The sequence below is a fragment of the Astatotilapia calliptera genome, chromosome 16 (genome assembly GCF_900246225.1).
Source record: "Astatotilapia calliptera chromosome 16, fAstCal1.2, whole genome shotgun sequence".
NCBI classification, from domain to species: domain Eukaryota; kingdom Metazoa; phylum Chordata; class Actinopteri; order Cichliformes; family Cichlidae; genus Astatotilapia; species Astatotilapia calliptera.
This window is the reverse complement of record NC_039317.1, coordinates 28,512,501-28,527,628: the sequence shown is the minus strand read 5'-3', so window position 1 is coordinate 28,527,628 and position 15,128 is coordinate 28,512,501. Positions and strand designations below refer to the sequence as shown.

Sequence of the window (15,128 nt, the reverse complement as noted above, 5' to 3'; positions counted from 1 at the left end):
AGGTTCATCTCCTGTTTGGAATCTGCACTTGAAACTTACAACCCAATCTTACTAACCCACCACCAAAGGGAAGCTTTTGCATAACTGAGACATGTCAGTGACTTTCAAAGAACAACACACGTTTGTCACAGTTTCCTGGGAATCAGAACAAGCTGGACGTGCATTTAGAAAAGACAACAGCTTGGACTGTATCTCTGTAAGTTATCTTTACTGCTTATTTTAAAGAAAACCTTACATAATGAGCAGGTGCTATATTTAGGATGCACAACTTTGCTATATGAGCTCCACCACACGTTATTCTAGTCAAGCGACAACTATAAGATGCTCTGCCTAACACTAATCATGCCAGAGCTATGAGATCAACATGCTCCTGTTATGCTTTCTTTTTTAACACAACCTAAACAGGACTTTTCGTTAAAATTCATAGTTCATAATTCATTGAACAAAGACACCATTTTTGCAGTTGTGCTTTGGTACACTACCACAGGGGATTTTAAATGAAGTAATCAAGATGCGATCAAAGTGTAGATTTTCTACTTTATTTATTTGCATCAACTTGCATTTTTATAGCTTATATGTGATACCCAAAGAAATGTCAGTGTGAGGGAGGCTATGCAAAATATATATTTAGAGCAGATAGGATCAAAGTAAAAAAGAAATGAAAATTTACTCGTAATTGTCTTAATTAATTAAAAAAAAATTTAATAAGGACGCTTCCGTGAATATTAAATGGTTAAAATCAAGGTATGGCCAAAGAATACTGAAAATATTCTGTAAAAAAAAACCAACCTAATATGGAAAGTCTTTTATTTAAAAAATGTATTTATTTTATTTTGACACTGTATAACAGTTGAGCCATTTATCATTGCCATAGGTCATTGTTTTCTACCAAATGCACTCTAAAAACCTAGTGATGACATCTCTGGGTTACACACCTGCATTGAGTAGTTTGCTCCAACTTTCACAAGGTTCTTGACGAGCTCAGCAGTGTGCTGGAAGTGGATATTGGCTGGGAGTAAAAAGAGAAAAATGTCAGCAAGATTCAGCCTGAATCCTAACTGGGAAAAAAACAGACAATCAGATTCTGGGAGAATGGAAATGCCTCAACAAATCCGACATGCATGGTTAATCAGGGAATGTTTTCCTCTGGAAATCCCAGCATCAATTTAGATAACCCACTTTTCCATTTATCTTTTGATTAAAAAGCATTTGCCTCATTACCTTCCAGGATTGCATGCCTCTTTGTGCTCAGCAGTGATGCACCACAGATAGCGTATTTTCATTTTTATCTACGATTTATTTTGCTTCTTACCATCTGCTGTGCCATGCACCAGCATCAGTGTCTGTTCCCTAAGAGCTTGAACATTCTGCAGCACACTGGAAAACTGCGAGACAGAGTGGGGAGATAATTAATTGATAGATATGCTAACTGGCATTGAGAAATGAAAATAAAAAAAGATGCAGAATGTGATCAAATGAATGGCACTGTACTAAATTACATTCTACATACAGACACACACCGACAGAGTCATTCAAATTAATTCGAGATCTTTAAGTGATAAGGCATCTCCCACAGATATTATTTTCTGTTCTTGAAATGTCACAGATTGCATAAATTATGAGGAAAATGTAAGGTGTGGTACAGCAGAAGCCATGAAATACTTGTCAGGGTCAGATTTGTTGTTTGTGCTTGTGCAAAAAAGTGTTTTGTTCTTCTTCACTGCCTCCTTCCTATCACACTGGGAGGAAAGTACATCTGATAGCTGAACATCAAGAGGCCTGAGAGCGACAGTCTCGCTGCGGCTGAAACCCCCCCCCCCAAACTTCGGCATGTGATCTGACACACCGGAGTTCAGAGTAACCAAAGACAGATGAGTGACAAAATCCTACAGAGCATTAAAAAAGAAAAAAAGAAAAAGTAAAGCAAAGCATCGCTGCCTCTGACTTTGATAGCAGCTGCTTTCAGTAACTGCAGGAGCTTAACTGTAGGTGTGTCATTGATGTTAACGTTTTCAAAGATCAACAGGAAACATGCTCGTGGAAGCAGTAAACACGCACCTGATATCTGCTGTCATCCCGTAATGGCATGCCGAGGTATCGTTCAGAGAACGCTGACGCTGTGCAAATGAGAAGTGAGACAATCTTAACAGTGCCACTAGCACACAGTGCTTCAGCTGCAGCTAAGTACCTGCACAAAGTGGAGATCCTGGTATTCAGGGTCCAAATTAAATACTTTTAGTAAAAAGGAAAGCAGCTTGTGGTGGTGAAAAAGTCATCTGTGTCATCTCAGTGTTGCAGAGGACAATGTTTACAGTGGTCAGATTCATCTCACACTCAGATTTCAGAAATAAACAGGTCATTTTTAGTGAGAGGCTAAAGGAGAAGAATAAAGTTTACATTTATTCAGTTTATTAATAAATGATCTAGGTTTACTTTGTCACTTTACTGTGTACTTTAATTGGTTGAATTGCCCGTTAATCATCAGATGTTGCAGACATGAGCTATGTCTTTTTCATTTGCTTCTGACAGTTAGAAATACAGATTAGTTTTTGGCTGTCATTGACATATTGAGCACTGCTCAATATGGAGAATTAAGTTTTGCTTTTGGGTGTAGACATGAGTCTAAATTGTTACACATGAGATGCATAATTCATGTTTGGGAAAATATACTGAGGTTTTAATGAATAAAGATGATGATGCAATATGGTGATGATAAATCAGGACCAACCGTTTCATGATTGTCTAAAAATGCTCTATTCTGGTAATGTCACGGTCCTGGGTCTCCTGACCCAGCGTTTTTAGTTCTTTGTGATTTTTGTATTATTGTACTTGTGTGTGATTTATTCTATGGCTTCTAGTTTTGATCCCTTGCCCTTCATGTCTCTCTGTGTCCCCTCTGTTCTGTGTAATTGTGTGTCTTTGCATGTTTGAGTTTCTTGTTTTCTGTCACTCTGCATTGTGCATTATGTTCTCATGGTTGGTTTTTTGTTACTCTCTCTAGTCTAGTCTCTTGTGTTCCCAGCTGAGTATTTCCCTGTGTATTTTGGTTCTTAGACCTCTGCCTTATGGTTTATGTCTCTGTATTTCTTAGTTGCTGTCTCCACTGTGTCAAGTTCGCGTCTCTGTGTGATACTTCCTGTTTTACTTTGATGGTCCGTGTCTCATGTGAATGCGTCCTGCTTTGCTTGTCTCGTCAGTCCTGATTTCTCCCAGCTGTGCCCTCCTTCTGTGTCTCATTCCCCTCGTTACTTCCCAGTGTATTTAAACCCTGTGTTTCTCTGAGTCAGTGTCGCGTCGTCCCTCATGCTGTGTGTGGATCTCCCTGTGTCTCCCTGTGAGTTCTTAGTTTATGGTTTCCCAGTTTAGTCTAGTTTTGTATGTTTGTTCTACCAGCAAATAAAGCTGTGTTTTGAGTTCACCTCCCTGAGTCTGTGAGTCCTGCATTTTGGGTCCAACTCCTGCCTGCCGCACAGCGATTCATGACAGGTAAACTCATAGGAGCTGTTAAAGTTGGGAGCTCACACAGTGCAAATGACAACAAGGGGAGTACAATCACAAAGCACGGAAATAAGAAAAAGCAGGAGACAAGACACAGGTGAAAACAATCAGGGAATTAGAGGGAAGACAGAGACAAAATATTACTGCATCTCTACTTTCCTTGCCATTTTTCCTTGGCCTTCATGAGAAACACTTAATGAGACCAAAGAGGAGTGATAAAGTGATAAAGACTAAGAGAAAGAGAAACTCAATGTGGAGAGAGTCCAACCACACTAGGGATAAATCTGTTCTTCATGAAAGACAACACCTGGACAGCAAGCACTTCATGACAGCATTTTAATGTTCTAACCTTGGGGTTCAATGATTAAAAATTCAAAATACATATCAGTAGGTTAGGGTATGAAACGGACAATATGCTCCACCACTTTTCCAACTATGCTGATCTTTTAAGGAATGGTTGGATATTGCATCGCTATAAATTGTAGGATGATATTATCTCCTCTCCTCTTGCTTAGTATCTGAAGAATTCAAACAGTTGTTATGAGTGCCAGAATGAAACCTTCCTAACCAAAGCAGACTATTCAAATGTACCCATGAAGCTAGGACTTATTTGACATGCAAGGAAGAACAATTCCCAAAGCGAAACAACAAGCAGAAACAAGGAAGACGAGGGAGCTAACCCAGAGGGAAAACATGGGAAAACAACAACAATGAAACACTGGGGACACTAAAAAGTATAAAGATAAAAAGAATATCACTTAAAAAAACAAAAATGCAGAACCAGAACATGTTCAATAGTACTGTGTTACAGTATAGAGAAATAAAGTATATTCTGTGCACATTAGTAACTAGAATATTCAAGCCAAATAAAACTGGTGTGGTACATAATGCTGCCTATATATATTATATATTTATTGTTGTGGACCAACACAATGGTCTGAAATTCCACAATGTATGAAATCCACAGGAAAGTCCACCACAGCAGTTTTACTGATCTTTACTTACATTTGCTTTGCAGCTTGTAAAATGTATCTTTAATGTGAATTAACCTCTTTTGAGAGATGTTTTACTCACCATAGAGTTTCCAGTCGGTCACTGGTGACATTGCACACGCACATTTAAACAGGCTGTCAGTAGACTTCAGCATCATTAATGTTATGTAGGCTCCATATCCCTAAGTGAGCAAACACAAACATTTATTCATCTCTGCTGAAATCCATCGAGTGTAAAAATGAACTTGGATTCAATCTCTGGAGTCACTCAGTAGAAATTTTACTAAGTAGCTTCTTGGCACTTAATAATTTCAGCAATGGAAGTAAGAATAGAATTTAGATGGTCGCAAATTAAAAGTAGAAAAATGGAGGAAAAGAAGGAGGCTCACCTTTCCAAACACTGCTATCCTTGTCCGGTCAATGTATGGAAACTTCATCATGTAACTGGAAAAACACACACATGCTATATGACCTACAGAACTTCTTAAATGTGGTTGCATGGGAGGAACCAAGAATTGGATATCAATAAATATTAAAAAAAACACTTGAAAAATCGCAGAAACTTCAGTGAGTTCTAATGATTTTATTCTTGGATACATCTCCTGCCTTCATAAACATGCATGAGACGATATGACTGCACCATCAATTTGAGCACAAGAGTAAAGCAAATGATTTTAAATCCCGAGAGTCCTCCTCCTGCCTAAAGAAGGTTAAAAAAAAAATCAACTGTATATGTGTAAAGTCTGATATGAAACTGATATTAAAACAGAATCAAAAATCCAAAATCACAAATCACCCCTGACCCTCACTCCACTCACTCCACTATGTCATCTGCAAGGATCATAGTCGACCTGTACAACATCACTGCGCAAACAAGAAGCAGCTCAGAGCTAATATCTGATACAATCCCACCCTGTAACTTTTACACACCTCACCATTGTCTCATTGTCCTCATACATGTCTTTCACCACCTCTTCCACTCCTGTGTTCCTCATACAACACTTCCTCTCTTGCAACCCTCTCATATGCTTTCTCTAGACCCAAAGACATTGCAGCTCCTTTTGACCTTCTTTATAATTCTCGATCAACAAACTCACAGGAAAGATCACATCGCAAGACCCAAATCAAAAAGCATCATAACGTTACATGTTGAGTCTGGCTAAATGCAAAAATGCTAATGGTGACCCTGCCCCGACTCCTAAGAGACTAGAGTCCATCCTCAGTGTGCACCATATTCTTGCTGTGCCTGACTCTCCCTGTTTTGACTATAAAATGCAAATTAAGCAGAGTGTCTATAAACTTCAAAGAGTTCTGTGGGACAAAGAGGCTGACAGGATTTTATTTTTTTAATTAGCATGAACGAGCAGAGAATTTATAGTCCACTGATCACTTATTGCAACTTACTGTACAAACAGTAGCAACAACAACTACTGCCTTACTACTGCCTTGCCCACCAGCAAAGTGCTTTGTTTGTGTACAACATGTGAATTTGACGATTAAATTAAAAAAAAAAAAACTATAACCTGTTTTATTTATTCATTTTAACATTGATCAATTCCTGTAAGATGACACTGAGAAAGTTTGATAGTCATCACTTGGACAAAAGGTTCCAAAGTGTCTGTTCATAGAGGGGAATAAGCTTTTGTTTTGGACGTATCGTGGGGTTCTCTCCTGGAAGAGTGACAATCTTGCTCCACTTGGTGGGAGCAATTTCCGGTGTAGCACAAACAAGCAGTGGAAAAAACATGGAGTTTACTGAGTAAATATGATTTTTATTGGGAAAAATCAAAAAAAGTTAGTTGATCCTGTTATGCTCACCATTTTATCAAAATTGTATTTGAAACTGTTTCACTGTTCATGAATGAAAACAACCTTTGGGGTTTTTTAACTAATGAAATGGACCATGAAAAACTTTGAGAACCACTGGCTTAAATTAATTGTAATAATTATATTATACAAATATTAGAGTAACGATCAACATATGATTTTGACACTTGCTTTTTAAGTTACTTATAATTACTTTGGCGTTATAAATATGCATAGTAAAGTATTCTTTATCCATCATTAAATATGTCTGAAGGGTTACAAACTGAATATATATCTATATTTTTTTTTTTAGTCAGGGGAGTTGTGACAGTTTTTGCATAGATTTTTTGATCATCCATTAAGATAAACATTCTGAATTTGTTGTTATTTAGGTATTTTTTGGAAATAACAGCAAAGGAAATCAGTATCTTACAGTATTTAACAAAGGTATGTATTGTCTGCTGTTAAATCCATGTGCTGTCTGAACTGGCAGCTCCTAAACCAAATAATGAAACATCCAGAACCTCTTATGATTTCATCTGAAACTGTTTACACTATGGTTTCCAATTTAAGTCTAGTCTATATTATGTCAAAAGGAATTTATCTGGAACTTTTATTCTTTAAAGGATTTCTTCCTTTATTCTTGACTTGATAACCATTTTCAAGACTTTAATTAGACACAGTAGTGCAGAAATATTCAGATCAAATAAAAAGAGGATGGCATTCTGCTTTAAATTCCAAACTGAGTTACAAAGCTCTTGTTCAGGGGATTTGCACATATTTTGAATTTTTTATCTCAAAGTACAAGAATAAAAAGTAAAAAGTAAAATAAAATGGATGTGATAACATACTCCACTGCTGCAATCTGGTCCTGAACATCAACAGTTCCCAGTCTCTGGTGAACTTCGTGCAGTATCCTTTGACCCTGGAAGCCGCCGCCCCGGCCGTCCAGACGGGCCACGATGATGTTGTCAGAGCTGACGAGGACCGAGTCCCAGCTGAGGGAGAAACGGTCACTCACAGCCTGACCTCCAGGGGCGCCGTCACTGAACAGAGAACAAACATAATCAGGCACTTTCAGGCAGCATGAAGCCGCATTGGTCATATAACCTCTGTAACTGGCAGAAATTCCTTTTTGAGCTGATACAACTTCCACAGTAAAAGATGTCTAAAAATGAAAGAAAAAATTATGAAAGACAAATTTCAAAATTTTCACTCTCTGCTTGTTACCTTGGCTGTCAACATGTAGCTAAGCAATGTAGGGAGGAAATGAGAAAACAAGTAAAAAAAACACTGTGTGTGTGTGCAATGACATCATAGTGTTATAGTGGTTGGTGGTAAGATAGCGCCACATTAATCAAGTGCAGATTAATTGCAATCACCCTAACCATCCTAGGGCTGGTCAGTTTTCTGGATGAAACCCTGCTTTTCCAATTAGGTTGTCATCCTGAAGCCTGTGACAAACAACAAACGCACAGCTTGCACCACAAACATCCTTCATCTTGTTCCACTGCTCCTCGGTGGGCAGCAACCTTCAGGGAGTCATTAGAACTCTTTGGACTGAAAGTACCTAATAACAGGCTTACGGTATTTATCAAAATACTATTAAGGAATTTGTTCAAGTTTAGCATTTTTGCTCATTTGTTTTACTTTCAAAAGTTACCTCAGAAGTTGGTCTAATCTACTTTGAGTTAAGACAAGTACTTCTAAGACTTCTAAGCTGATTCTTTCTAAAGACTGAAATAGCTTTTTTCATAATGCAACATGTGACCCAGTGCAAAGGTATGGTACATTGACTTATTTTTAGCTGTTTAACAGTTAACAATAATGTTTATTTTCCTTCATCTGGACCTTAGTGCAACCTTTCAGTTTTATTATATACATTTTATATGACAGAAAATAAGGAAAATAGGTTCTCTTTACAATCACTCTGGCATAGAACACTTCATCCTGTCAGTGATTATTTTTGCTTTTATTGGTTCATTATTCAAATGGATATGAAAAAGACTGAATCACAGGTTGCCACAAAGGTACGCTGTGATTGACTTAACATGACCCCGGTTACTTTACATGCAAATTACGGTCAGGAGTGTGATTACAACTGGAAACGAATGCATTAAATATTCATACATTTTCTGTTCTCTCTTACTTGACCAAGGACTGTGAGATATAGTAGAAAGCACATGTGATACATACACGACCAACAGAAGTCCATAGTGGCGGGAATCAGAGAAGTCTGGTGGGTACGAGATCTTCAAAGGTAAATCTGTAACAAGAAATGAGAGAAAAGTCGATGTATTGCAGTTCACCAGTGAGTTACACTAACACCACAGAAACCTACACTTCAGTTCAGTTCATTTTTATTTCAAACATATACATTCACCAACATTTCATAAAATCTTTCCATGCAGTTGTTTGAAAAGGAGTAGGCAGAAGTATATACTTATTTAGCCCTACCCCCTCACTTCCTCACCAAAATGTTCCATTGGAACAGTTCTGAAGTCTGTCAGCTGGATCCTTTTGTACTTCAAGGCTGCCTTCAGCAAAGAGTTGTTCTCAAGGATGTAGTAATCTGTAAAGATGAGGGCAATGTGTTTAAAAGATGAAAGAGTGCAAAAATTGTTGTCAATAATCTGAATGCAAATGACCTGTACGGAATTGTCTTTTGAGGCTGTGATGTAATGAGATGAGATGGAAAGTGTATGTCAGACAAATAAGATCTGATTCTAGGGGATTGTTTCTGAAATAGTCTTATTTTGTGGCAAATTCATAGAGAGAGCTGAATAACTACAATAATGTAGCCAATATTAAACTTGGATGAGCACAGAAAAATAAATTCAAAAAGTTCAATTTCTGAAAGGCATTCTACACACAGCAGCTTCTGGCCTCAAAAACAGGAGTCCCACTATTTTCTCCACATGTAATGAACAGTGACTCTCTGATTTGGCCATTTTTCCATTCAAGCCATCTGAACAGCAGCTAAATGAAATGGAATTCATCCAGCATTTCTAATAGAAAACCCAAAATCAATAGACGTCTCATTATGAAACCGCCAGAGGCCTTGAGTTCCCAGCTGTGGATGGAGGCACTGTCCTAATAACCCTGTGCAAATTGCTTTTTCTGCAGCACAGCTGTTAACTTTTTCTTTCTTTTTTTTTGTTGTTTTTTTTTTTCCTTGGGAGACAACACATACATGTGGATAACGAGAAAAAGAGTGTGTGTGTCCATTTTCATGCCAAAAATAGAAGAAAGAAATCTGGATTTGTTGACTGTGTGGTCAATGGAAGAGCCTACAACCTGGAAAAATTGGTGGTGGGTGACTGAGTGCAGTAAATTGTTTTTTGCTGTCGGAGACTGATTGCAAGTAGTTGTGACGACCAACTTATCAACCAGACTTTGGGCACGCGGCACCCTCAACCCCTACTCTTTGACAATGAGCAGAGTGGTTTCCAGTGTTTCAGGCTTTTAGTCACATTTGTATACATAGATCAGTACACAGTGAAAGCATCTCTCCCAGTCTTTTCTCAGCAGTGTACACACATTGAGAGCAACATTCATGCTTCTTCATTTTTTGTACCTCCTTCAATAGGTGCAGTTATATAACTCATGTGTATCAAAATGTACCTTCCACAAAGCTACAACTTCCCAGACAAGGAAACTGCAAGTTGATTGCACATGTTCGCAATCACTTTGTTTGCATCGTAGTCTCCAACCACTATTTTCCCGAGTGTGACTGTCGTGTGAGCTCTGCTGGCTCTGACGTACGACCAGATTCAAGAGGAAATACTTGTCAGCTTGTATTTAGGTCTTATACCAACTACATTTCCTTGGCCTAATGCCCACCCAGCCACTTACAAAATCGACTGTCAGGCAAGGATAGGAATCTGACACTGCATGTGAGGATATTTACAGAAACTCTTTACTATTTGCTTTTATTTCCAGAAAAGATGGGATTGTTTTAGGTAAAAGAGAGACTCTGTTACAGGTTTTTTTTTACAGTTTTAAATGCTTGAAAAGATGTTTAGTTCCCTCTATTTCTGCATTTAGGTGTGGCTTTAATGAGTAAATGTCTTGAACTGTACCGATGTAAATCAGGACATGTGGGTTGCTGACCCCTCTCCAGAAATCATACCTTTTACTAAATGGGACTCATTCTATTTTAGGATTTTCCCTACTTTAAACAGATAAGGGTTAGTAATATTTGAATCTCACGGTACACCTGGTTAGAAGTAGTTTGCCTGCCTTAATTTTTTGTGGCACAGATTCAACAAGGTGCTGGAGACATTCCTCAACAATTCTGGTCCATATTGACATGATGGCATCACACAGTTGCTGCATATTTGTCAGCTGCACATCCATGATGGGAATCTTCCAATCCAACACATCCCACATTCCACGCATGCTGTATTGGTTTGAGATCGGGTGACTATTGAGGCCACTTGAGTACAAGGAATGCATTGTCATGTTCAAGAAACCAGTTTCAGATCATCTGAGCTTTGAGACGTGTTGTGTTATCCTGCTGGAAGCAGTCATCACAATATGGGTGCACTGAACCCATGTGAAATGTAGCCTCAGTTTCTTGTTCTTTGCTGATGGGAGTGGCATGTGGTGTGGTCTTCTGCTATTGTAGTCCATCTACTTCAAGGTTCAAAATGCTTTTCTGCATATTTCAGTTGTAAAAAGTAGTTATTTGAGTTACTGTTGCCTTCCTGGGGCTTTTTTTTCCACCTCTGACATCAACAAGGCTTTATGATCCAGAGAACTGATGCTCACTGGATATTTTCTCTTTTTCTGATAATTTTCTATACAATCAGCAGTTTCTGAAATACTCAGACCAACCCGTCTGGCACCAATATTGTCACTTTCAAAATTACTGATGTAATTTTTCTTCTCCATTCTGATGCTAAGAATCAGCAGGACATCCATGTCTACATGCCAGAGTTGCTGTTGGGTCTGCGCTTCCACAGGCCCCGCTGGTTTAGAGACTTATTCCCATTAACGAAGCAAGATGAACAGTAATCGAACAATTTTACTTGCTAGCAAGGGACGCTGGTCGGAACCAGGCTCTTGGAGCTCAACGCTCCTCACCTGTTTCCTAGCTAACTTTAAATAAACAGCCTTCCTTGCAGCCTTTTATTGACTACAGTTACAGTTTACATAGGCACCACCCATTGTAACACCCCCTGTGGTGTGTCGTGCCCTTGTATATGTGTGTATGCATGTGCGAGAATGTGTGTGTGTGTGTGTGTGTGTGTGTGTGTGTGTGTGTGTGTGTAGGTGCCCGTGAGTGTTTGTGTTTGTGGGTGCATTTGTGTGACCTCCTGCTCACCAAAGGGTCATAAAGGCAGGAAGTTTACTTAACAAGAAAACAGAACCTTCACCTAGGATGTGCCTATAATAAAACACTACAGCCTCCCCCACCATTCAACAGGCTGGGGAGGGAGTCAGAAACAAAGGAATGTCTTTGATCACATAGTTTGCACCAAGACTTACAAATTTAAGTAACACAATGACAACATTTAACAATTTGACTCTAACAGTTGCTTTCATGTGATTGGCAGATATCAACATTTGCATTGATAAGTGGCTGAATATGTATACCTAAAAAGTGCATATTCATAAATTACTTGAATACTTATAAATTTGCCTTATTAAGTCTACTAAGCCGAGCTTCTAAGCTCTCTGAACTTCTCTAACTTGCTTGCTTCAGCCTGGAAAATTCATCTTGGTCATGAAGTTCCAGAAATGTTGTCATTAGCATAGAGGCTACTTGTTGTGACTGTCAGTTCCATTCATAAAAATTGGGAAAGAAAAACAGAAGAGTTTCTTTGCTCTGTGAGAAATTTCCTTTTTATCAGTGAAATCTATATTTGTTACAAATTCTCCGAAACACAGCGACCAGTGACTCTTTGGCAGTCACCCAAAGGGGAAGACAGTAACAGAGATTTTGGCTGAAAATAACTGTGGTGAACAGGAACATCGGGTAAGTCTTATGAGATTTGACTTTGTCGTCTATTTTTGTTTGGAAATGTTTCTACAACACTTACACTTAAACTCAAAATAGATTCAAATTAAAGCAGTCAGTTCCATGAATACACCCTCCTCCACCCACCCATGTTGCTTGTCAAGGGAAAATAACATTTACAGTTCTTGCAAGAGGCCTATTGTGTTTGAATGTCGCCTCATTCACAAACTCTGAGTTACTTTTTCTAAAATGTGAGATACAAATAAACTTACTTGAATTATTCAGACTGTGTAGGATCACAGTAGGTGCTCCTGGACCTGAAAGGAGACAAAAAGAGCATCTAAGTAATTTAAGCAATTTCCAGCATCTTTATTATCATGACTGGAGACATTTCCTGTTAGGATGCCTGGGTCGTTGACCCAGGGTTTTTGAGTTTATTATATTATTTATAATTTCTAGTCTTTGGGTTTTTGTTAGAGTCATGTCTTATGGTTTGTTTCTGTGTAATCCTTAGTTGCTGTCTCCCCTGTCTGCTATATCCCTGTTTCCAGTCAGTGGCTGTGTCTGCCCTGGTCCCACGTCTCTGTTCCCTCTGTTGTAGTGCCTGCATGTGAGTCTGTCTTTTGTTCAGTGTGTGTTATGCGTTTCCTGTTTTACTTTGAAGGTCTCTGTCTTATCTCAGTGTGTTCCGTTTACGCTTCCTTGTCTCGTCAGTTCTGATTTGCCCCAGCTGTGTTTCCCTCCTGTTGTCCATTCCCTGATTGCTCCCTCTATGTATTTAAGCCCTGTGTTTCAGTTTGTCATTGTCGCGATCTACCTTTATCTTGCTGTGTGTTTTGTCTGCATAGGTGTATTTTGTATTCTTAGTTTTTGTTACCCTTTTGAGTTCAGCATTAAAGCTGTTTTGAGTTACTTTCTGTCTCCGGAGTCTGCACTTTGGGTCCTTCTCCTGCCTGCACACAGCCGTCACGTAACATTTCCACCTGACAGTTTGCCCAATTACGATTAAATGGTATTTAATATATGTAAAGGGGCTCCTTTAAAGCTGCTCTAAAAGGCCACTGTAGGCAGCTGTTATGTCACCTTCCCTATATTTTCTTAAATCAATTAGGGGTTAAAGGTCACTCGAGATGCCTCCCTAATATCAAATTAAGCCAGTACTTGTTAATGCCCTTCTCTAATATACTTTGTCAGAGGTTAATAGGATGGCAGGTGTGCTGTACTTAAAGCTCTCCTTTCTTTGAGTTAAAACACAAACCAACTTTTCCTTTATTTCCTTGCACTTATCTGTTGGTGGGCTGTATTAGTTTTGACCCAATGTTACACAGAGAAATGGCTTCATTTTGTGCATGTACCTGCTAGAAAACAGTAAACCAATCAGATCACTTTATGAGTGGGTTTAAGAGGCTTGTGCTGATGAAAACAGGTGTGAGAAGAAGCTTGTCAGGATTACGTGAACTTGGCCTTTGGAAGACAACAAGCTTTCTCCATTATTTTTATTGCTTTTGGGAAAGGGAACGCAGTTATTGTCCAATATATCATCACGCCAAAGCCCAAATGCCTCCTGCGCATGAAGAGCTTTCAGCTGTTCAAAATAAATTGAAACCACAAACAATATGAGTTACCCCTCATTAAATAATCTACTTGTTGCCCAATAATACTCCCTAAAAGCGATTACACACAATGTAGTTGCTAATTATTCATTTTATGACTCTCATTTCAAACTGATGAGAGATTAATTTTAAACTGAATCAGGAGGGTGACAGATCATGACTAGCAAACCCAGGCATGTGCCAGACAAATAAATGGATGCTGAATAAATAAGGAACGTAAAACACAACATAATCCTAATTTGATTTTTTTTAAACCAGCAGCCATCTGCAGCTATGTTGTAATAGAATGAAGCGCCACACAAATTGCTTTAGATGGTTAAAATTGTAAAGATTTAATTTTTATTAATGTAACTGTCCATTTAGGTGATACAGGCCAGATGCCATGATGTGGAATCATCCCAACATCGTGTAAGTATCTGCATGTGCTGATGTATCGTAACGTGGTCTGGCGAAGAAGGATCGGCAAGCAGGTCTAGTGGACATGTGGTGTGGAGGCTAGCCGGAAAACTTGGAGGCCAGTCAGTTAAATAGAACAAAAGACCTTTATGTGCCGTTAACAGAAGAAAACCATACAAGCCAGGTCTCCATAGCTCCATCCTATTCGTACATACATGTGCCGGGGGTTAGGCAGTCGCTGGTGCCAGCCCGTTACAATGGTAAGGTCTCTCTAAACAGATGCACGGGCAACAGCATGCTTGGCTGTAATGGCTGCCGCTGCATTCACACTAGGATACTCTGCAACTACTACAATAATAGAATGACACCCCCTAGTGGTGCTATACCATAATAAGGGTTGTTACAGTATAGTTGTTCAATTCTAGCTCTTTGGTTGGCATAGACAGCAGGCTATGAAGCTCATCAGCCTGAGGACTGGAATGAAAGAAAACGTCAATACTGCTGTGTCAGTTTTGGGTAAGTTATGAAGCTGCAAGTGTGTAACAACAGCAAAAAAAGTCAGAAAGTTTCATTTGGAATTCAGCAGGCAGAAAAAGTAATTTTAAAAGAGCAGGATTGCATTCAAATATTCTCTTGACATCCACCGGAGAGGTGTGCTACAAAACGAGATTAATGGGTTAGTGAAGTGCGTCGAGCTTAAAGTCAGAGTTTTGAGTGTCGTGAAGACAGATGCCTTTTTACCTGGGTGGGTCACCATGGTAACTTTTGCTGAACATACATCCTGATCTGAAGCTGGTTGGGTTCAGAGTTTCAGTTAAAAATTGCCTGTCTGTATCTGTTCTTTTCATTACCATACGC

General features: G+C 38.9%; 1 protein-coding gene across 5 annotated transcripts in view; it reads right to left on the bottom strand.

The window, feature by feature from the left end:
* Positions 1-15,128, bottom strand: part of dpp10 (dipeptidyl peptidase like 10) — a 253,842-nt gene that overhangs the window by 2,744 nt on the left and 235,970 nt on the right. For all 5 annotated transcript variants that reach the window (XM_026143890.1, XM_026143891.1, XM_026143892.1 and 2 more), the window contains 9 exons: positions 12,534-12,578; positions 8,770-8,868; positions 8,493-8,562; positions 7,148-7,342; positions 4,880-4,934; positions 4,573-4,672; positions 2,059-2,117; positions 1,313-1,385; positions 936-1,009 (listed from right to left, as the gene is read on the bottom strand). In XM_026143890.1, coding sequence (XP_025999675.1) covers positions 936-1,009; positions 1,313-1,385; positions 2,059-2,117; positions 4,573-4,672; positions 4,880-4,934; positions 7,148-7,342; positions 8,493-8,562; positions 8,770-8,868; positions 12,534-12,578 — 770 coding nt within the window. The remainder of the gene's footprint in view (positions 1-935; positions 1,010-1,312; positions 1,386-2,058; positions 2,118-4,572; positions 4,673-4,879; positions 4,935-7,147; positions 7,343-8,492; positions 8,563-8,769; positions 8,869-12,533; positions 12,579-15,128) is intronic.